The sequence below is a fragment of the Chelon labrosus genome, assembly GCF_963514085.1.
Source record: "Chelon labrosus genome assembly, chromosome: 15".
Taxonomy (NCBI): domain Eukaryota; kingdom Metazoa; phylum Chordata; class Actinopteri; order Mugiliformes; family Mugilidae; genus Chelon; species Chelon labrosus.
In genome coordinates this window covers 28,887,487-28,911,308 of record NC_140348.1, presented here as the reverse complement: position 1 = coordinate 28,911,308, position 23,822 = coordinate 28,887,487, and the positions used below count along the sequence as shown (strand labels likewise).

The 23,822-nt window shown below is 47.4% G+C and overlaps 1 protein-coding gene across 1 annotated transcript; it reads right to left on the bottom strand.

The window, feature by feature from the left end:
- Window positions 1-1,268: 1,268 nt before the first annotated feature.
- LOC311500172 (uncharacterized protein) lies at window positions 1,269-22,643 on the bottom strand. Its single transcript, XM_084561410.1, has 21 exons — window positions 21,625-22,643; window positions 21,488-21,538; window positions 21,221-21,405; window positions 21,088-21,130; window positions 20,855-20,980; window positions 20,669-20,773; window positions 20,382-20,600; window positions 14,848-14,994; window positions 14,536-14,766; window positions 14,028-14,246; window positions 13,807-13,953; window positions 13,040-13,300; window positions 12,786-12,968; window positions 12,504-12,713; window positions 10,820-10,924; window positions 10,599-10,736; window positions 9,554-9,661; window positions 9,423-9,460; window positions 6,933-9,270; window positions 6,724-6,835; window positions 1,269-2,385 (listed from the first exon to the last, which is right to left on the bottom strand). Exons 1-21 carry the CDS (start codon window positions 22,318-22,320, stop codon window positions 1,781-1,783), a joined length of 6,267 nt encoding a protein of 2,088 aa, XP_084417536.1. The 5' UTR covers window positions 22,321-22,643; the 3' UTR covers window positions 1,269-1,780.
- Between the last annotated feature and the right edge of the window lie 1,179 nt (window positions 22,644-23,822).

Below are 23,822 nucleotides of genomic sequence, written 5' to 3'. Positions count from 1 at the left end.
CCGTGGAGACTACTTCCTGGACCAGAGAGACCTGGACTAGTGGTCACCACGGAGGCTACTTCATGGACCAGAGAGACCTGGACCAGTGGTCACCATGGAGACTACTTCCTGGACCAGAGAGACCTGGACCAGTGGTCACCATGGAGACTACTTCCTGGATCAGAGAGACCTGGACCAGTGGTCACCACGGAGACTACTTCCTGGACCAGAGAGACCTGGACCAGTGGTCACCATGGAGACTACTTCCTGGACCAGAGAGACCTGGACCAGAGAGACCTGTTTCAGTCAAGGACGTAAATCATCTCAGGAGAAACAACATGAAGACTGAGATTAACTTTAGACGACAGAACAAATGGATTTAAAAATAAAAATCTTTTAAGTCTTAAGTCAAACCTTAAAAATACAAGAAATACAGAAAATGAAAAGAGTGAAAAGAGAAACTGCATCTAGTTCCTGTTTGATGCATTAAATCTTAGAGAGCTGGGACATGAACACATTCAACGCAGACATTGAGGGTCAGAGGTCAGAGGTCAGAGGTCAGAATCGACTCCTCTCATTGGTCCTGGTTCTACTGGAGGGGGCTTCCTGTGGTGGAGAAGACTCCTCCGCAGTCGGACCCTGTGGAGAAAACAAAGACTCACCTGGTCGCTCTGACAGGAAGACGACAGATCAACTGACATCACATGGTCACATGATCACATGATCACACGTTGTCTCCTGTTTGTTACCATGAGGTTTTTAGTGGGCGGGGCTTATCCACAGGAGTACGTTAGCTAACTGGTTTAGAAAGGTGAATATCTGAATATGTTCAATGTTCACATTAATGGACGGAACCAGATCCACCTGGACCCTGATGGACGACAGAACCAAGCGTGGACGGAGAAACTGAGGATGTATAACTCCGTAGACTCCAATAAATATTTGTCATGAAAATAAATTTAACAGATGAGTTTTGTGTTGTGTGAAGTTCTGGATTAGCCTTAAAGTGAACTACATGTGTTATGTTATAGCTGATGAATTTGCTAATGGAGGCTACTATACAGGCTCGTGGCTAAGAGGTTAACTGTTAGCTGTGTTACGTTCAGCAAAATATGAAGTGAGTGAAGCCATCCAAGTATCAGTGTGGTGTATTATTTCTAACGTTAGCTAACTTTCTAGTGGGAGCAAGCTAATGCTATTTAGTGAACGCAGACATACAACTAGAAGTTATCTAATGAGCTAATTTGTGATCAGTTGGACAGGACCAATCTTTAGAGGAGTAACCAAACTTACAAAAGACAAAACTTTATTTACTGATGCTGAACAAATGGCCTGGACCCAATCCTTTAGTTTTACCACATTTAACCACAGCTGGTATACGATAACATTTCAGTTTGGAGCCATTAACCCGACTCCTCTGGTTGTGGCACCGACACAAGAACATGTTGACAACAGTAGCCTCATATTCTGCACTGTGCTTCCTGCCTCCAGCTCACCACCGTGACGTAGGACATAAAAGGGTCTTTAAGCTCCGTGTTCTCCAGTCGAAGGTCTGGACGTTAAACATATCTGTGTTTCTATAGCAACCTGTTCAGGGTTCACTTCCTGGTTGTAGTAGACGTCTGAACTCCAGTTTCATTTATCAATCAGTTCTGACTTTATTAATGTTGGAAAACTTTATTTCAGAAAAACTCAACATTTTGACTGAAAGCGTTAAACAGAACGAACATGAACCTTCAGATGAGTCGATGACGTACTAGTGCCTCTACTAGTGTCTCACTACCGTCAAGAATAAAAACCTCTAGCCGGAGTTCGCCTCCATCTCCCATTTCTCCAGGAAGTCCTGCAGGTTGAGGTTGAAGACGTCGATGCCTTTGGGGGACAGGTGGACGCCGTCGGCCCGGTACAGGCCCGTGTTGGCGCCGCACCGGATGTTGTCGTGGGTCAGCGAGGTTCCGCCCAGCTCTGAGATGATATTCTGGATCCGACGGTTGACCGTGGTGCGGACCAGGTCGACCTCGTGGTTGTCGGCTGAGTGGCGCCACACCCGGCGAGGAAGGATGTTGGACCACACCAGAACACAATGTGGGAAGATGGCCCTCATGGAGGTCAGGTCCTTCTTGACGGAAGCCAGCAGGTCGGTGGGGCTGTCGGTGCTCAGGTCGTTGCCGCCCAGGTGCATGATGAGGACGTCGGGGTTGGGCCAGGTGACCTTGAGCTGGTGGAGCTGGGGCAGCAGCTGCGACCATGTCATGCCCTGGATGCCCTTCCACCAGACGGCCACCTTGCTGGGGTGCATGCCCAGCTGCATACCTACCTCTGGAGATTTGGCCCGGGACTCGGCCCAGTACACCAGCGAGTGACCACAGATCCACACGTTCTTGGGCTCGCTGCTCGTCGCCTTGCCTGGAAACGTCAACAAGATAAATTTACTGAACTCTGAGTCTATCCGAAACCATACACAAACATCTGTCGGACCGAGTGGACGTTGTTTTAGCAAGAGACAGCTGCTCTAAAACTGCTGGAGACGTTTTACCGGTGTCCTGCGTTCAAAGGTTCGTTCATAACTCACTATGCAAATGATCTTTACTGCATCAGAATAATTAAAACCAAAGCCGTGTTCATTACATCTGACAACGTCCCAAAGGTGACGGGCTAATATCAGAAACACGGTTTAATGTAACGAGCTAGAGACAAATGTGTAAAACAATTAAGTTTATCAGTAGATCAGAGAAAATCTAAAATCATCACCTACCTTCACATTTTAAACCAGACAAACAGCTATTGACAGCGCGTCCCTAGCTAACAGCTAATGGCTAACAGCTAACGGCTAACAGCATGTAGAGAAACATGCAAAACAACGTCCTTAAAATCTGAACATCATACTTTAACATTCATTGATAATTATTGGTTTAACTTTAGTTTTATTTTTGTATTAAGGTCCATTCAGAGTCCAGTATTTAGTTGAGGAAACGGTATGAGCGTTTAATAGGTACAACTTTGTGTTCTGAAAATAAAACGTCCACAGATTTATAATGTGGCCACTAAAGATCTAACATCTAATTAAATGTCCTCGTTCTACTTGTCTGGTTTTTCTAAGGTTAGGTTTTGTTTCCCGTTTCTGATCCTTAACTCCATACTGGAGTCTGAAGTCACGAGTCTAACCTGGACTCAGGTGCTCACAGAACTGCCACAGGTGAACAGGAAGTGACCTGAGATCATGTTTACAGGTGATCAATGAGTGAACTCAGATGAACCTGAATGACCCACTAGCTTCATGCTAAGGCTACCAGGAGAGTTACAGTTTCAGCAACTCAACTCAAAACGTACAAAGCTAATGCTAATAAGTAGATGTGTTAGCCTCCAGAGCTAACGTTAGCGCCACAGACTGAAGGCTAGTTAACAGCTATGATTTAGCGTTAACGCTGCTGTTAAGTATTTTATAAAGTTGTAAATAATCTTAACATTCAAGAGTAGCATTTTACCTGATGAAGTTAGCTAGTGTACCGCTTGCTGTACCGATGACGAACTAGCACTAAGTTGTGTCGACACCACGCTAAGTGCTAAATGATTAGCAGCACTGTTAGCATTAGCTAAATGAGTTAATAATCAGTATTATTTAAAAACATGGTTGAGTTTAAAACATGATGGGGCTACACGGAATTACTCAAATATTCTTAAAAATACTCACCACAACATTCAGAAGTGTTTAAGCTAACGCTATCCAACTGATGGCCTAAATGATGCCTCCTTTATGTTAGCTTCATAAGCTAACGTTAGCATCAGCAGGTGAGGACAAGCTAGTGCACGGCTCGGAAGACAATAGGTCCACATTCACAGTTTTATTACATTACATGCAAGACACAGGATTGATATTAGCATGTTTCTGTCCCAATGTGTTCTACCAAAATGTCTCAGCTTTAGCTCGCTAAGCTAACTACTCTAACCACTGCATGACAACACTGTAAACAAAAACTGTAGTTGACAGTAAGAAGCTAAAGTATCTTCTTAACTGTTGGTGAAGCTCGGTGAGAACATGTAGCTAGCATCCAAGCAGAAGATGTGTTGGTTCAAGCTGAGGTCTTAGTCTTAAAAAGCTCTGCCTCCGATGTATCTCACACATTAATCTACCAGTGCTAGCTCTGGCTAACAACAACAATAAAGAGTTTTACTGTAAATAAATTAGGAAGTCTTTACTTTTCATGGGAAATGTTCTGAGCAGTCCTCTGGATTTTCTGGACATCCCGGGAAGTCGGAGACACTCTTGACTCAGACTTACCATCGTCAAAAATACAAAACCCAACGTCTGCAACGCTGATGAATTAAATATCTGGAACATTTAGTTTAAACACGGAGCAAGAGCTGATCTAACGGCCAGGACAGGCCTCGATGTTTAAGGCTTTCATGAACATGGCTTACGTTTGTTTAATTTTTATCATCTGCCCACTAACAAGATCTGAAGCTAATCCTAAACCTCTCTAACCTTTATCAAGTTAAAATAATACGACTCAGATTCAGTCTGTCATCAGCTGATGTTGACAGAGAAGAGAGAAATACTTTTACTGGTAGCTTCTAAATTACATTAGCATTAAACTAGCTAGCCTAGATGACTACAGCACAACATGTAGCTAGATCTGAAAAGATACCGACTACTACAAGTGATCCGATGAATGTGAGCCTCACTATACTGAACAAGAAGATGAAGAGGTGGAGATGTTACAAATGAATGGGTTTAAACTTAGACGTCAAAGCTGGAAGAAATTAAATGAAAGTCAAGGCCTTACGGTCGAACCCTTCCTACATGGAACAGATCCTGGACTAGCTACTGAATATCAAACATTAATTAATAACCTGTGGTGTGAAGGCATAGATTCGTCCTGATATTCTGACTGGATGTTTCCTGGTCTATTTAAGCCATGTCTGTAAAAGCCACTCAAACCTAGACGGCCTCCTCAGTCCTGGACCAGACATAATCCTAGCCTAGTTTCCGCTTGTCCTTCTTTGGAGTAAGCAGTTTCAGCTACATGCTGTTCAAAGACAGCAACCAGTCAGGTTTAAGAACAGACTGGAAGTCTTAGCTGGAGGTATAAGCCATAGCACAGACATTAGTGAGGGCTGAGTTTCTACTGGTTCTTCTCCAGATGACCATTCCTGCAAAACTGAAGAAAAGTTCCTGGTTTACTGAAATGGCAGAATGTCTGTATCACTGAGAACCACAAGGTCAAATCCAAGCCAGCAATGACATTTAAAGCTCGCTGCCCTGTGCTTACACTCAGTGGTCACTGTTTAAGAACAACTCCTTAAGCTTGTTACATACTTCGCAAGAAGCGAGAACTTTGTTCTTGTTCCTCAAGGTGAGCGAGAACAAGAACAAAGCTTGTTATACTTCACCAGTAGCTCAAGTACGGAACTGCGGGGAAGTCCTCATAGGCCCCTCCCACCAGCATACATCACACACGCTAAGCATTGTGGGAGATGCTGGACGTGGATAACGAGAGGCAGTTTTCTTATTATTTTCGGATGTCACCAGTTGTCTTGACGTCCGCATCCGTCGGATCATACCGTTCCATCAGCACCCACACACAGTACGACCTCTACCCAGGAGAGATTTGTGGTCACACTGAGAATATTAGCATCTGGGAGCTCACAGAGTGGCAGCTAGCATTTCCTGAACAAACTTCTCTCTCCTCGTGGAGTATGTGACAAGCTTCAGTCTCTGGTTTACCCAAGCTGAGACAAAGACAACTAGAGTTTTCAGCCCCAAACTGGTGGGGACTTTTTATCAGGACCATCTGTGGGTGGAGTCCACCTGAAGGTTACATGACCAGGCAACACCCACAGATGGTCCTATTTGAACTTGGATGAAATGTCTGCTAGCAACCTTTGTTTGAACATTTTGGACAAACCACGACCTGGATTTAGTCTCTGGTCCTTTAGGTGTCTTGTTCAAGAATAGTTTCTTTCATGTTTTCTTGTCAGATGTCCCTACATAGATGCAACGTCCTCCTAAGAATGAAGATTAGCTAGTCAACAAATCAACACAGTTAGAAATCTTGAATAAAAATGAAATGTTCTGTTCAAGGTCAAAGGTGTCCCATCATTTTTGGAAACAACCAGCATCTACACTGGTAGTTATACTAATAAACTGTTCAAACTCTACTGTCTGTATTGGTAAAGGTTTGGAGAATCAATGCTTAACCCTAGAAAATACTCTAAACCCTAGGACAGTCTCATCTAACTACTCATCCCTAGACTAACATGTCTTTTTTAAAAGCTAGATACTAATGAGTCGCCGTATAAAGAGGAAAGAGACGTTACTGTTGGAGCGCAGACCTCAGTCGTCTTCTTGTCTTGATCTGTGGGCTTCGCTAACGGGTGCTGCAGGAAGAACGACCGAACGTTTTATCAATGTCAACGCGTCCTTGTCAAGTCTCATGGGAATCTACGACTGCGTGACCTTTTCGACCAGATCGACTTTTACCACAGGCCTAACGCACGACCGGGCCTCACTAATCCAACCAATACTTCAGTTAGTCCCCATGTTCTCGTCTTCAAACTTTCTACAGTGTGTCCAGAGATGAGGCTAATCAAGTATCTACAATAACCTGCTGAACTGAATGAGAAAAGAAAACAGTGACAGGAATGTACATGAGAAGCACCAGTTTACTTGTATTCATGTTTCATTCATGTTCCTGACCTCCCTGTAATTCAGAACTTAACAAGAACGTAAATGAGTTATAATACCTGGAGGGATCAGTGAACCGTTCTTGTTCCTCTCTCCCTGTTTCCTGGAGGCCAGCATCTCCTTGTATTGTTGGTCTCTCCTTTCTAAAAGCCTCTGGTTGTACAGATCCAGCTGCAACACACACACCTCATTAAGATACAATACTTCAGTCATCCTTTTGATTTGCGCCTACAAACTTCTCAAGTACGTCTACCGCAGTTGCTCGTACCTTCTCCTTCTGCTTGGTCTTCACGTCATCGTCGATCTCTGCCGAGGTCTGAGGAACGGCGACTGATGGCGACTCTGTGGGTAAACTGAACTGGACTGACTTGGCTTGTTTTGCTGGAGGCTGCACAGCCAGAGATTTCACTGTCTCTATGACCTTCAAACATCTGGCCACTGTCGTAGAGATGACCGATGACGAGTCATCGTTTGTAGGACCTGAGGCTGCTGGTGCTGATGATGGTGGTGTTACTGCAGAGGTGGTTAAAGGCTGTGAAGAGGAGTTACAGGGTAGAGATGTGTCAGGCTGTCCCATAAAATGCAAAACGGCATTATTAGAAGGTAGAGGGAAGGGAGGTTGTCCAGTGGGACGCCGTGGGGGAGGTCCAGGTGGAGGTCCTGGAGGAGGCTGTGCAGGACGCTGAGGGGGGGGACCAGGGGGTGGTCCTGGAGGAGGCCCCAGCCTCTGGTGTGGTTGACCCGCTGCAGGAGGAGCAGGGGTGGCCATACCAGTGGATGTGGAGGTCTGTGGTGGGGAGATCTGGGAGGTGATACCAGGAGGCCAGTTAAGCGGTGGAGGTGGGTGTTGGTAGTGAGTGGGGGGAGGGCCAGGAGGAGGTTTGGGAGAAGCCGAGGTGGAGGGTGCGCTCCCCATTGTCTTGGTAAGACTCTGAAGCTGCTGCGCCTTCTTTAGCGCCTCCAACTCTTGCTGGTCCAGGAAGTCTTCGTACTGCAGTGCTGCAGTTTTGCGACGGCGGATCGGCTCCAGACTGGAGGATCTGGCTGGGGAATGGATCTGATCTGATTCAACAGAACCAGGTCTGTGGGTCCGCAGTTCTTCCATTGGGGATGATAAAGTCTCTCTTTCTGCAGACAAGGCCTTTGGGGCGTAACCTTCCTTCTGGGCTCTGCCGGCCAGTTTGGACACGTCCCCTGTGCTCAGCTTCAGGCCGATTGTTCGGAGTAGACTCTGGATCTTATCATACGGTTCCGTCTTTGATTCCTCACCGGATATTTCTACCGAGGATCGCTTAGAGCATGGTTCATTCTTCTCCCCTTCCAGGGGTAGACCGCTGCTAGCTGGTTCCTGACCCAACCCCACTATCCGAGAGAAGCCCTTTCCATCCTGAAGCGCTCGCTCGTGAGGCAGGAGGTCATCAGCAACACGGACCGGCTCAGATTTCTTTTCAGCGTCCGCCTTTTTGTTGAGCATGTCGAGGAAACGATCCAGAGGAGGTCTCTCGGCCGGAGATGACTGCCGTTTGGGAGAAGGGCTTCTAGGAGGAGACTCCATGGGGGAGGGAGGTCGGAAGGGAGGATGGGAAGAGGAAGTGGCAGCAAGAGGTTGGGTAGAGGCAGCAGGTCCAGACTGAAACGGAGATGAGGAGCGATGGGGTTCTGGAGACTGGCTTCGCTTGACAAGACCATATGGATCATAAGGTCGGTCGTAGGGCTGCTCAAAGTGGCGTTCCTCATAGGGTTCGTCATAAACATCATAGCGGTCGGTGTAGCGGTGGCTGGACGACGGCAGGTAGGGAGCTTCACCGTAGAGTCGACTTTCATACAGGCGGTCGCCGTAGGGACGGCTGGCATAGCGATCGCCATAGAGACGGTCCTGGTAGGGACTGTAGGGCCGGTCGTAGTAAGGGTCGTCGTAAGGAGGACGATGGTGGTATTCGGGACCCTCAGGGCGTTTCTTCAGGATGGATCGGACCGGTCTGTACTCCGTCAGGGGGACAGCTATCCTGCCATGATCGTAGTCTATGCAGGTCCTCTGTCCGGGGTCTACCTCCACCAGAGATTTTTTGTAGGCGATCATCTCATTCAGTTCCTCCAGCTCCCGCTTCTTCCTCGCCAGCTCATCGTCCATGACTACTCCTCTCCTGGGGGGCGGTGGGCTCAGCTCCCTCCTCCTCTTGCGGCCTTCTTCATGCTCTCTGGTGACTTTGCTCCTCTTCCTGTAGGCCCGGTCTTTGCTTCTCTCTCTGCTCCGACTCCGACTAGAGCTCAGGCTTCGACTGCGACTCCTACTGCGACTCCTGGAGCGACTCCTGGTTCGCCGATGCGACCTCTCTCGGCTCTGCCTGTACTTCCTACTGCTACGCTCAACGCTGGAGCTTCGTCTCCTCTTGATGATGCGTCCAAACTGGTCCCTTGGAGGACTTCTACTCCTGCTCCTCCCTTTACTCCTGCTCCCGCTTCTTCCTCTACTCCGACTCCTGCTGCGACTCCTGCTGTATCTACACTGAGACGCACTGTTATCCCGTCTGACACTCTTGTTTGTGTCTTGTGCTCTGAGACTCTTCACCACAGCCTTCAGCTTGTCTGTCTCTGGCTTTTCCTTCCTGAAATAAGAAGCTATTGTAAGACCATTTGGAGAGACGTTCTGCTCCTGAGAATATATCTGTCACGTTAAAGTAGAAATAGGCGCCTAAAGGAGTAATAAGAACAGAAAACATCTTCCTCTTTAAACATAAAAAACTGAATCAGAACTCACTCAGATTCCTCTAAAGCCTTTGTTAGCTTGATGGTCATCTACAAAAAGAGACAAACCAACAGAACCACAATGGTCACATCTCCATGTCATCACACACTGTGATTAAATGAATATAACCCAGTCCTGGTTACCTTTCCTTTGTTTGCACTGACTCCTCCGAGTTTCCGAGCAGGGAGGAAAACGCTCTCGGTGTAACGTTTTATCCTGATGGCCTGGTTCCCCCCCTCGGCTGTCTCATGCTTGGAGAAACAATAACAGACATGTTTTAGATCAGAAAAGCTCAAAATTAAAAACATCTTGAAATCCACGACAATCGATTTGCATGTCTTCATTAACCTCTTCCATCCAACACACACCACATGGTCACTTGACCGACAGAATCTTATCCATTTACCTCCATCTAGTGGTCTAATGGTGGTACCACGCATAACAAACACAACACAGTAGTCGTGACAGTTAGCTTAGCATTGATATGTAGCATGCCTTGGTGACTGGTTCCCCTGGGGAGTTACATGTGTGAACAACATGGAGGAAATCTCCATCTTCTTCTGGATTGTATAATGATCACAATGGTAGAATGTGATGATGTCCAGGATAAATAAAATGTCCAAAGGTTGAATTGTGTGTACGTTGCCTCCTGTAGTGGAATCAGTAGGATTTTGTAGCCAGATTCACTTTCAAGAGGTAAAAACCCAACGTGGAACACTTTGGGTTCTTTGGTTCTCCACATGTCCAAATGGAGGAGTGGGCCTGGTTCTATTGTTACTAGAACCTTTGTGGTATTTCTCTAAACTCTTGGTCCAGGTCTAGTCAAGGGGTTGCTGAATGAGTTCAGAATGATATCATTGCTATCAGGGTGTTTTCTACTCTCTGATCTAGAAGATGTTTTAGTTTATCACTAATTAATCAGACACAATGTTACTGACACTGAAGTCTGACCTATCATAGAGACCAGGGTCCATGGAGACCAGGGTCCATGGAGACTAGGGTCATATAGATACCAGGGTCCATGGGGACCAAGGTCATAGAGACCAGGGTCCATGGAGACCAGGGTCCATAAAGACCAGGGTCCATAAAGACAGGGTTAGGAACGTGCACCTGATAGTTCCGGAGATAATCCTCATTTATTTGGTCTAAATTAATCTCAGATCAGTCACCTGCAGCCTCTGAACTCACCGGGACGACGCTGAACTCCACCTTCTCATTCAGCTCCAGCTTCTTTTTCTCAATCACCTCGGACATGTGGAAGTAGAGCTGAGGGTTCTGAGAGCACTTGATGAGCCCTGAGTCCTCCGAGAACTCGATGACGATGCCCTGGTTGGAAAACATCCGACATACCAAGCGTTAAAAGCTGCTCCCACACCAAACCCAACCCAACTCTAGTCTGAGAGTCTTACATGTCGGCGCTGCTCGGTGGACTCCTCGAAGGAGTCCGGGAGAATCTCCACGAACGTGGCTCGCTCTTCTTTGGTCTCCTGGTTGGTGGCGACGTTGAAACGCACCTTCAGAGGGAACACAGGGTCAGACTCGAGCTAACCAACCAGGAAGTGATCAAGTCGATTCTGACTGGCGTTCATAGATTCACAGAGAAACTAAAAGCCTGGGACTCGGTTAGATCTGTGAGACCCTGTTCTGCTTTAGTGATGAACCTTCAACACAAAACCTCCCTAGCAGCTGACCTGTGGACTAGTCTCCTCCACAAGACCCTCTCCCATGTGGACACTGTGCTGTTTGTTGACTACAGCTCAGCATTCAATACCATAGTCCCCTCCAGACTGGCCTCTAAGCTGCATGACCTGGGCCTGCACTCCTTCCTGTGCAGGTGGATCTACAGCTTCCTGACCGGCAGACCACAGGTGGTCCAAGTGGGTCACCACACTTCAGCCCCCCTGACTCTCAACACTGGATCCCCCCAGGGCTGTGTGCTCAGCCCTCTGCTGTACTCGCTGTACACACACGACTGCAAGGCCACTTCAGACACCAACATCATCATCAAGTTTGCTGACGACACCGCTGTTGTAGGACTAATCTCCCACAACAACGAGACAGCCTACAGGAGGGAGGTGTCCCACTTGGAGGACTGGTGCCAGGAGAACCACCTCCTGCTGAATGTCAGCAAAACAAAGGAACTGATTGTGGAATTCAGCAGGAAACAGCAGAGGGACTTCCATCCACTTATCTGTGGCTGTGAGGTGGAAAGAGTGGACACCTTCAGATACCTGGGAGTGACCATCTCACAGGACCTGTCATGGACTCACCATCTGAACACCATGGTGAAGAAGGCCAGACAGCGTCTCTACCTCCTCAGACGCCTCAGAGACTTTAAGCTCCCTCTCAAGGTGCTCAGAAACTTTTACACCTGCACCATCAAGAGCATCACCACCTGGATGGGAAACTGCACCAGGCAGGACTTCCTGGCCCTCAAAAGGGTGGTCCGTTCAGCAGAGCGGACCATCAGAACCCCCCTCCCCAACCTGCAGGACATTTATACTAAATGTTGGAGGATATGGGCCAAGAAGATCCTGGAACAGCCCAGTCACCCCGGACATCAGGCCGGCGTCTCCTCTGTCTGAAGAAGAGTTTCTGTCCCCGTCTATCCGTCTGATCAACTCTGAGCCTGAACTGGACTAAGGCACCACTGCATTACTGCACTTTATTGACACAGCTGCTTTGCAACATAGGTAGCAGGTTTATAAGAGCTACCCCCTTTAGCTTTCAAGTTTACAGTCTATATTTTATTATTTCACAGTTATACATTTATACTTATATTTTTTACCCAGTGTGCTATGTGTAATTATTTACTGTATTACTTTTACACGACTAAAGTTTTTAGAGGTGAATTATTTAATCCCAGGGTGAACGTGTTCTTAGAGGTGACTGAAGATCTGAGTTTGGATCCAGACGATAATCAGTCAATGAAGATAAGGACCAAGTTAGAAGAGACAACAGAATAAAAATAATAAAGTCGCCTTTAGCTCAGACTGAATTTTAATCTGTGGAGCTACTGAGCCCCCCCTTATATGTCCTTGTCTCTATATGCGTCCTTGTCAGTATATGTGTCCCCGTCTTTATGTGTCTCACCTTGTCTCCGTCCAGCATGGTGGCCCCCGTCAGCAGGTCTCTGAGCCCGAAGCTCAACTGTTTCTGTTGACCGTTGACGGTCATCACCAGACGACCAACCTCTGGGTCTGGTTTGGCTCCGCCCCCTCCCCCATCTTTCTTCTTCTCTTCCTCTCCACCCTCCACCTCCGTCTTCTCGTCTTCATCCATTTTCTCCACTTTTATTTTCATCTGCAGGAGAAGAGTTATTCCTCCATGATTTCATTTAATTTTCTGGTCCAGCAGGAATTTGTCTTTATTTACCTGTCCTCTGTCCTCAGCCTGTCCTCCGTCCTCCGTGGCGTCCTCCGTGGTGTCCTCCGGCTCCTTCTTGACCTCCTTGCGGGGGTGTTTGGAGATGGCTTTGAGGACGGTTCCTTGGAAGCGGTCCTTGCTGATGTCGTCCATGGTGTCTGGGATCCTGATCGTGTATCCAAGCGGCGTCCACTGCAAGAAAACATGAGGACACATCACAGGATGAAGGACAGACACCGTCTCTTAAAGGACCTGGTTCTCACCTTGTTTTTAGCGGCCTCCAGCGCTGCCGCTACTTCCTCCTTCTTCCTTTTCTCCACTTCTCTCTCACACTCCTCCTCCTCCTCCCTCCTCATCTTCTCCTCTTCATTCTCCTTTTTCTTCTTCTCCTCTTCCTTCTTCTTCTTCTCCTCTTCCTTCTTCTTCTTCTTCTCCTCTTCCTCTCGTAGTTTCTGCTCGTGCAGGATCTGGTCCTCGATCCTCCTGGCTCTCCTCAGTCTGATGGCTCTCTTCTTTGATTTCACCTGAAGAGACAGAGTGATGAATGAGACGAAGAAGACGAAGAGGAAGACAAAATAGAAGAAGATGAAGAAGCAGCACAAGGAAGAAGACGAAGAAGAATAAGAAGAAGACAAAGAAGACAAAGACAAAGAAGAAGACGAAGAAGACATGGACATAGAAGAAAAAGAAGAAGAAGAAACAGCAAAAGGAAGAAGAAGTAGAAGAAGAAGAAGACAAAGAAGAAGAAGGCGAAGAAGACGACGAAGAAGAAGACAAAAAAGACAAAGACAACGAAAAGGACGAAGAAGAAGTAGACAACGAAGACAAAGAAGACAAAGAAGACATGGACATAAAAGACAAAGAAGAAGAAGCAGCAGAAAGAAGAAGACGAAGAAGAAGACGAAGAAGAAGACACAGAAGACAAAGAAGACGAAGAAGAAGACAAAGAAGATGAAGAAGCAGCAGAAGGAAGAAGAAGAAGAAATAGTTCTGTCCAAGAACCGGTTCTGTGTGGTTCTGCTGGACTCACTATGGCCATGGTGAACTCCACCTCCTTGTGGAGGTCGTTGGGGTTGAACTCTGAGTCGCTGAAGTTCTCACTGATGTCGAAGGGAAGCTCTCCATGCTCCTCTGAGCTGATGAAGCCTTCGTCGGCTGAGAGGCCGGTGATGACGCCCTGAGAGACAGGTATGGTCAGAGGAGGAGCCTGGTTACCATAGCAACGGTTGATCAGGCGATGGAGGGCCTTACCAGCTCCCTGGTCTCCTTGGTGTAGCTAAAGGTGAAGGGGATCTTGGGTTTGATGTTGGCCGCCCTCCGCTTCCCCGTCACCACGTCCACCAGCAGGTTGATCAACACGTGGTCATTCTTCAGCAGCGTCACGCCACAGTCCCTGTGGTCAAAGGTCACGTTGGTCCTGAGGGGCCCGATGTTGGCGTGGATCTGACCCGGGTAGCCGGGCATGACGGCCTGCAGGAGAACCAGAAGCATGAAGATCTGAGCCGGGAGAAAACCTCTCTGCAGGTATTTACTCCAGAGACGTTAACGTTAAATCAGTATTTACTGTAGGATATAAACTGACTAAAACCACAGAAGAAGAACCAGCAGAAGAAGAGGAATGAGAGTAGAACTGGATAAAGACTCTTTATGCAGACTGAAGTAGAAACAGGTGAGACAGGTTACCGCCATTCTCCTCTCTGACAGGATGGTTTCAATAAAGCTCCATTCAAACAAAATGGCCGCCGTGCTGTGTCCTCACCGTGGGTTCGATGATGGGCTGGCTGACGATGCCCTCGTACAGCTCTGTGTCCAGCTTCATCATGGGCCCCGGCTCCAGCTTGGTGTTGGCCCTCCCTTTCTGGGTGGAGCCTTCCTCATCGTCACTGTTCTGGGCGTCGGCCTCCTCGCTGGCAGCGGTGGCGCTGCAGAGCGTCAGTAGGAGGGGCTCCTTGACCCGACGGATCCTGATGGCTCGTTTACCTGCTCTAAGCTGAGGACAGGAGGACAGGACCATGTGAGGACAGGACATGAGAATGTGAGGACAGGAGGACGTGGACAGACGTCTTCTCACCTCCATGACGGTGAACTCCACCTCCTCATTGATATCCTCACTGGTGAATTCTACGTCGCTGAAGTTCTCTTTGACATCGAAGGGAATGTCTCCGTGTCTGTCCGACCTAAGGACGCCCTCGCTATCCTTCAGGCTGAGGACGACGCCCTGAACCAGAGACACATTTAACACTGACGACCCAGATCATACCAGACCAGGTCATCAAATCTCTGAGGTCAGATCAGTTTAATCAGTCCAATCAACAGAAATAATGAAAAGATCAACGATTATCTAGAAGATTTACACCAGGATAAAGGATGAAGGATAAAGGATGAAGGATGGAGGATAAAGGATGGAGGATAAAGGATGGAGGATGGAGGATGGAGGATAAAGGATGGAGGATAAAGGATGAAGGATGGAGGATAAAGGATGGAGGATAAAGGATGAAGGATGGAGGATAAAGGATGGAGGATAAAGGATGGAGGATGGAGGATGGAGGATAAAGGATGGAGGATAAAGGATGAAGGATGGAGGATAAAGGATGGAGGATAAAGGATGAAGGATAAAGGATGAAGGATGGAGGATAAAAGATGGAGGATAAAAGATGAAGGATGGAGGATAAAGGATGGAGGATAAAGGATGAAGGATGGAGGATAAAGGCTAAAGGATGGAGGATAAAGGATGGAGGATGGAGGATGAAGGATGAAGGATAGAGGATGGAGGATAAAGGATGGAGGATAAAGGATGAAGGATGGAGGATGGAGGATAAAGGATGGAGGATGGAGGATAAAGGATGGAGGATAAAGGATGAAGGATGAAGGCTGGAGGATGAAGGATGGAGGATAAAGTATGAAGGATGGAGGATAAAAGATGAAGGATGGAGGATAAAGGATGGAGGATAAAGGATGGAGGATAAAGGATGAAGGATGGAGGATAAAGGATAAAGGATGGAGGATAAAGGATGGAGGATGGAGGATAAAGGATGAAGGATGGAGGATGGAGGATGGAGGATAAAGGATGGAGGATAAAGGATGAAGGATGAAGGATGGAGGATAAAGGATGAAGGATGGAGGATAAAGGATGAAGGATGAAGGATAAAGGATGAAGGATAAAGGATGAAGGATAAAGGATGGAGGATAAAGGATGAAGGATGGAGGATAAAGGATGAAGGATGAAGGATAAAGGATGAAGGATAAAGGATGAAGGATGGAGGATAAAGGATGAAGGATGAAGGATAGAGGATGAAGGATAAAGGATGGAGGATAAAGGATGGAGGATAAAGGATGGAGGATGAAGGATGGAGGATAAAGGATGAAGGATGAAGGATGGAGGATAAAGGATGAAGGATAAAGGATGAAGGATGGAGGATAAAGGATGGAGGATAAAGGATGGAGGATGGAGGATAAAGGATGGAGGATAAAGGATGAAGGATGGAGGATAAAGGATGGAGGATAAAGGATGGAGGATAAAGGATAAAGGATGAAGGATGGAGGATAAAGGATGGAGGATGGAGGATGAAGGATGAAGGATGAAGGATGGAGGATGGAGGATAAAGGATGGAGGATAAAGGATGGAGGATGGAGGATAAAGGATGGAGGATAAAGGATGGAGGATGGAGGATAAAGGATGGAGGATAAAGGATGAAGGATGGAGGATAAAGGATAAAGGATGAAGGATGGAGGATAAAGGATAAAGGATGAAGGATGGAGGATAAAGGATGGAGGATGGAGGATGAAGGATGAAGGATGGAGGATAAAGGATGGAGGATAAAGGATGAAGGATGAAGGATGAAGGATGGAGGATGGAGGATAAAGGATGAAGGATGGAGGATAAAGGATGGAGGATAAAGGATGAAGGATGGAGGATGAAGGATGGAGGATAAAGGATGAAGGATGGAGGATAAAAGATGAAGGATGGAGGATAAAGGATGGAGGATAAAGGATGAAGGATGGAGGATAAAGGATAAAGGATGGAGGATAAAGGATGGAGGATGGAGGATAAAGGATGAAGGATGGAGGATGGAGGATGGAGGATAAAGGATGGAGGATAAAGGATGAAGGATGAAGGATGAAGGATGGAGGATAAAGGATGAAGGATGGAGGATAAAGGATGAAGGATGAAGGATAAAGGATGAAGGATAAAGGATGGAGGATAAAGGATGGAGGATGAAGGATGGAGGATAAAGGATGAAGGATGAAGGATGGAGGATAAAGGATGAAGGATAAAGGATGAAGGATGAAGGATGAAGGATGGAGGATGGAGGATAAAGGATGAAGGATGGAGGATAAAGGATGAAGGATAAAGGATGAAGGATAAAGGATGAAGGATAAAGGATGGAGGATGAAGGATAAAGGATGGAGGATAAAGGATGGAGGATGAAGGATAAAGGATGGAGGATAAAGGATGGAGGATGAAGGATAAAGGATGGAGGATAAAGGATAAGGATGGAGATGAAGGATGGAGGATAAAGGATGAAGGATAAAGGATGAAGGATAAAGGATATAAGGATGAAGGATGGAGGATGGAGGATAAAGGATGAAGGATAAAGGATGAAGGATGGAGGATAAAGGATGAAGGATGAAGGATAAAGGATATAGGATGAAGGATGAAGGATGGAGGATAAAGATGGAGGATAAAGGATGAAGGATGGAGGATAAAGGATGAAGGATGAAGGATGGAGGATGAAGGATGAAGGATCGAGGATAAAGGATGAAGGATGAAGGATGGAGGATGGAGGATGAAGGATGGAGGATAAAGGATGAAGGATGGAGGATAAAGGATGAAGGATGGAGGATAAAGGATGGAGGATAAAAGATGAAGGATGGAGGATAAAGGATGGAGGATAAAGGATGAAGGATGGAGGATAAAGGATAAAGGATGGAGGATAAAGGATGGAGGATGGAGGATAAAGGATGAAGGATGGAGGATGGAGGATAAAGGATGGAGGATAAAGGATGAAGGATGAAGGATGAAGGATGGAGGATAAAGGATGAAGGATGGAGGATAAAGGATGAAGGATGAAGGATAAAGGATGAAGGATAAAGGATGAAGGATAAAGGATGGAGGATAAAGGATGAAGGATGGAGGATAAAGGATGAAGGATGAAGGATGAAGGATAAAGGATGAAGGATAAAGGATGAAGGATGGAGGATAAAGGATGAAGGATAAAGGATGAAGGATAAAGGATGGAGGATGGAGGATAAAGGATGGAGGATAAAGGATAAAGGATGGAGGATAAAGGATGGAGGATGGAGGATAAAGGATGGAGGATAAAGGATGAAGGATGGAGGATAAAGGATAAAGGATGAAGGATGGAGGATAAAGGATGGAGGATGGAGGATAAAGGATGGAGGATAAAGGATGAAGGATGGAGGATAAAGGATGGAGGATGGAGGATAAAGGATGGAGGATAAAGGATGAAGGATGGAGGATAAAGGATAAAGGATGAAGGATGGAGGATAAAGGATGGAGGATGGAGGATGGAGGATGAAGGATGAAGGATGAAGGATGGAGGATGGAGGATAAAGGATGGAGGATAAAGGATGGAGGATGGAGGATAAAGGATGGAGGATAAAGGATGGAGGATGGAGGATAAAGGATGGAGGATAAAGGATGAAGGATGGAGGATAAAGGATAAAGGATGAAGGATGGAGGATAAAGGATAAAGGATGAAGGATGGAGGATAAAGGATGGAGGATGGAGGATGAAGGATGAAGGATGGAGGATGGAGGATAAAGGATGGAGGATAAAGGATGAAGGATAAAGGATGAAGGATGGAGGATGGAGGATAAAGGATGGAGGATAAAGGATGAAGGATGGAGGATAAAGGATGGAGGATAAAGGATGAAGGATGAAGGATGGAGGATAAAGGATGAAGGATGGAGGATAAAAGATGAAGGATGGAGGATAAAGGATGGAGGATAAAGGATGAAGGATGGAGGATAAAGGATAAAGGATGGAGGATAAAGGATGGAGGATGGAGGATAAAGGATGAAGGATGGAGGATGGAGGATAAAGGATGGAGGATAAAGGATGGAGGATAAAGGATGAAGGATGAAGGATAAAGGATGAAGGATGGAGGATAAAGGATGAAGGATGAAGGATAAAGGATGAAGGATAAAGGATGAAGGATAAAGGATGGAGGATGAAGGATGGAGGATAAAGGATGAAGGATGAAGGATGGAGGATAAAGGATGAAGGATGAAGGATGGAGGATGGAGGATAAAGGATGAAGGATGGAGGATAAAGGATGAAGGATAAAGGATGAAGGATAAAGGATGAAGGATAAAGGATGGAGGATGAAGGATAAAGGATGGAGGATAAAGGATGGAGGATGAAGGATAAAGGATGGAGGATAAAGGATGGAGGATGAAGGATAAAGGATGGAGGATAAAGGATAAAGGATGGAGGATGAAGGATGGAGGATAAAGGATGAAGGAAAGGATGAAGGATAAAGGATAAAGGATGAAGGATGGAGGATAAAGGATGAAGGATAAAGGATGAAGGATGGAGGATAAAGGATGAAGGATGAAGGATAAAGGATAAAGGATGAAGGATAAAAGATGGAGGATAAAGGATGAAGGATGGAGGATAAAGGATGAAGGATGGAGGATGAAGGATGAAGGATCGAGGATAAAGGATGAAGGATGGAGGATAAAGGATGAAGGATAAAGGATGAAGGATCGAGGATAAAGGATGAAGGATGGAGGATGGAGGATAAAGGATGAAGGATGGAGGATAAAAGATGGAGGATAAAAGATGAAGGATGGAGGATAAAGGATGGAGGATAAAGGATGAAGGATGGAGGATAAAGGATGGAGGATGGAGGATGAAGGATGGAGGATGGAGGATGGAGGATAAAGGATGAAGGATGAAGGATAAAGGATGAAGGATGGAGGATAAAAGATGGAGGATAAAGGATGAAGGATAAAGGACGGAGGATAAAGGATGAAGGATGAAGGATGGAGGATAAAGGATGAAGGATGGAGAATGGAGAATGGAGAATGGAGGATAAAGGATGAAGGATAAAGGATGAAGGATGGAGGATAAAGGATGGAGGATAAAGGATGAAGGATGAAGGATGGAGGATGAAGGATGAAGGATGAAGGATAAAGGATGAAGGATGGAGGATGGAGGATAAAGGATGGAGGATAAAGGATGGAGGATAAAGGATGGAGGATGGAGGATGAAGGATGGAGGATGAAGGATAGAGGATAAAGGATGGAGGATAAAGGATGGAGGATGGAGGATAAAGGATGGAGGATAAAGGATGATGGATAAAGGATGGAGGATTGAGGATGGAGGATGGAGGATAAAGGATGAAGGATGAAGGATAAAGGATGGAAATGGAGGATGGAGGATAAAGGATGAAGGATGGAGGATGGAGGATAAAGGATGAAGGATGGAGGATAAAGGATGAATGGACAGAATGACTCTCTCCATGAAGCTACATTTGATCAAATCACTTCCTTCCTTTGTTATTTTCTGGTCATCTGTGTGTTGTTCTGTCTCAGACGTGAAACCCGTTAAAAGTGAAGCCCCCGTCGCCTCGTCACCTTCTCCCTGATCTCCTTGGTGTGGCTGAAGGTGGCGGGGATCTTGGGCCGGATGTTGGTGGCCCTCCTCTTCTCAGTGACAATGTCGGTCAGCAGGTTGATCAGCACCTGGTCGTTCTTCAGCAGCGTCACTGAGCTGTCCTTCCTGTCGTAGGTCAGGTTGGTCCTCAGGGGCCCGATGTTGACGTAGACCTGGCCGGGGTACTGGCGCTCGCCGGGCTGCAGAGGAACCAGAGTTGAGGCGAGTGGTGCCTTGGATAGATGTGAACTCTGGAGGAGACACTGACCTGAGGCTCCAGGATAGGCTGACTGACCACGGCCTCGTAGATCTCTGGGTCCACGTTCTCCGTTCCTCCTGGAGCCACCTTCACGTCCGTCGCTATAGCGCTGTCCTGGAAACACAAACCAGGAAGTTTACCTCAGAGACACTCACCTCCGTCAGCAGCATCTCGCCGCCCTCGCCGCCGTCTCACCTTCTCCTTACAGCCAGTGAAGTGAACTCTGACCCCGGGCGTCATGGCCTTGGGGTTTCCAAAGAAGGCGTTGAAGGTGAAGGTGAACTTCTCCAGGTCCTCTCTCTCGATGTAGCCAAACGTCGGCTGCAGGACAGAGACAGAAGAAGAAGGAGGAGTAGGTCAGACAGGAAGTGACAGGTGGATCTGCTTCTTCTTCTTCTTCACGTTAAATTGACGCTGTGTTTCCTCACCCCAATGAAGGAGATGATCCCTGTTGACCTGCCTGGAGGAGGCCTGAGGACAGACACACCACAGAAGAAGAAGACAGGAAGTCAGACGATGATTCTGAGACAAGCTCGACTCAAACATCGACCACAGACTTACTTGTCAAACGTGCGTTTTCCCAGAAGCCCGAGGACTTTGTTGGTCTTCTTAGCCACAGGTTTAGGTTTGGGGGGGGCAGCCACAAGCTCGGCCGCCGGCGCCTTGGAGACCACCGGCTCCTCGGAGGATTTCTGCGTCTCGCTGGGAGTTGACTCAGCAGCCGGAGCTGAGATCAGAGCTTTGATCTGGAAAATAAGAAATAATGAATTATTAATAATTACTGATCAACCAACAGGAAGGGTTAGGGTCAGTCAGTTCTGGACTCACCCACTCCGGCTGCTCAGGGGGGGGGTTGAGCATCGGTTCCTCCACAACTGGCTGAAATCAAAGTGACAAAATAACATGACTCAACCCAATCAGGGATCAATACGTGATACTTAAGGAGGAGCAGGGGACACACTCACCTCTCCGGTCCAGCTGGGGGGAGGACAGGCCGGGAACCCAAATGAAGGCAAGCAGCCCGGAGGGGGGACAGGGGGTAGGGCCATGGGGCCAAAGGCTGTAGGATCTGGAGGAGGAACCCCGACAGGAGGAGGAGGAACGCCGATAGGAGGAGGGGGGATCCCGACAGGAGGAGGTACAGGTACTGGGGGACCTGGCTCGGGCCCCCACGGCTCGGGACGACCTTCTGGACCCCAGCCAGGAGGCCCCCAGTCCTCAGGAGGACGTCTCCAGTCGTCAGGGTGTGGGGGTCTCCAGTGGTCGGGGTGACGACCCCAGTCTTCCGGAGGAGGCGGCCAGTCGTCAGGATAAGGCCCCCAGCCTGGAGGCGGGGGGCCCCGAAGATGCCAGTCGGGAGGCGGGGGCCCTCTTGGGCCCCATCCTTCTGGCGGTGGAGGCCATCCATCAGGAGAAGGAGGGCCCCAGGCTCCTGGCGAAGGAGGACGCCAATAACCCGGCGGAGATGGGCCCCAGCCACCAGGAGGGGGAGGGCCCCAGCCACCAGGAGGGGGAGGGCCCCAGCCACCAGGAGGAGGAGGGCCCCAGCCTCCAGGAGGGGGAGGACCCCAATCCGGTGGACCCATGTCGAACGGAGGTCCGTCCTCCATCGGGGGTACCATTGGAGGTCTGCCCCGCGTAGGTCCCTTTCCCCGGCCCATGTCCTCAGGGGAGCGGCGCTACAGAGCCTCCAGCTCGGAGCGGAGGATGGATGTAGCACAGGAGCTAGCTGCGTTAGCTAGTAGCAGAGTCAGCTAACGGCTAGCTGCGTTAGCTAGTAGCAGAGTCAGCTAACGGCTAGCTGCGTTAGCTCGTAGCAGCGTTAGCAAACAGAGCGGGTTTTCCCGGTTATTCCTGGAGAACAGTCCGTGCAGACTGAGCCGGTGTCGTTTAAATATTCACCGCGGAAATAAAAAGTTTCAAGCCGAACTCTGAGAAGGTTTCTCCGCTGCAGCTCAGTCTAATGGCGGCTCGACTCTGGGTCTTCTTCTTCGTGGGTAAACCGCGGTCAGCAAACAATACACGAGCGTTAGCGCCGCCGGCTGGTTGTGATGATATCGGTCTAATGTGATCCGGTCCTTCAGTGATATACAGGGTTCTCCTTCAGTGATCTACAGGGTTCTCCTTCAGTGATATACAGGGTTCTCCTTTCAGTGATATACAGGGTTCTCCTTTCAGTGATATACAGGGTTCTCCTTCAGTGATCTACAGGGTTCTCCTTTCAGTGATATACAGGGTTATCCTTTCAGTGATATACAGGGTTCTCCTTCAGTGATCTACAGGGTTCTCCTTTCAGTGATATACAGGGTTCTCCTTCAGTGATATATGAGGTTCTCCTTCAGTGATTTATGAGGTTCTCCTTCAGTGATATACAGGGTTCTCCTTCAGTGATATACAGGGTTCTCCTTTCAGTGATATACAGGGTTCTCCTTTCAGTGATATACAGGGTTCTCCTTCAGTGATATACAGGGTTCTCCTTTCAGTGATATACAGGGTTCTCCTTCAGTGATCTACAGGGTTCTCCTTCAGTGATATACAGGGTTCTCCTTTCAGTGATCTAAGTGGTTCTCCTTCAGTGATATATGAGGTTCTCCTTCAGTGATTTATGAGGTTCTCCTTCAGTGATATACAGGGTTCTCCTTCAGTGATATACAGGGTTCTCCTTTCAGTGATATACAGGGTTCTCCTTTCAGTGATATACAGGGTTCTCCTTCAGTGATCTACAGGGTTCTCCTTCAGTGATATACAGGGTTCTCCTTCAGTGATCTACAGGGTTCTCCTTCAGTGATATACAGGGTTCTCCTTTCAGTGATCTACAGGGTTCTCCTTCAGTGATATACAGGGTTCTCCTTCAGTGATATACAGAGTTCTCCTTTCAGTGATATACAGGGTTCTCCTTTCAGTGATCTAAGAGGTTCTCCTTCAGTGATATACAGAGTTCTCCTTTCAGTGATATACAGGGTTCTCCTTCAGTGATATACACGGTTCTCCTTTCAGTGATCTAAGAGGTTCTCCTTCAGTGATATACAGGGTTCTCCTTCAGTGATCTAAGAGGTTCTCCTTCAGTGATATACAGGGTTCTCCTTCAGTGATCTACAGGGTTCTCCTTCAGTGATATATGAGGTTCTCCTTCAGTGATTTATGAGGTTCTCCTTCAGTGATA

Bases quoted from the DNA above. Each gene is read 5' to 3' on its own strand.
- LOC311500172 (XM_084561410.1), bottom strand. From the start codon at position 22,320: ATGGGCCGGGGAAAGGGACCTACGCGGGGCAGACCTCCAATGGTACCC. The intron at 20,981-21,087 runs GTGAGGAAACAC...TCTGTCCTGCAG, and splicing joins GGATCATCTCCTTCATTGGG to CCGACGTTTGGCTACATCGA. The intron at 13,954-14,027 runs GTAAGGCCCTCC...CCTGTCTCTCAG, and splicing joins CCAAGGAGACCAGGGAGCTG to GGCGTCATCACCGGCCTCTC.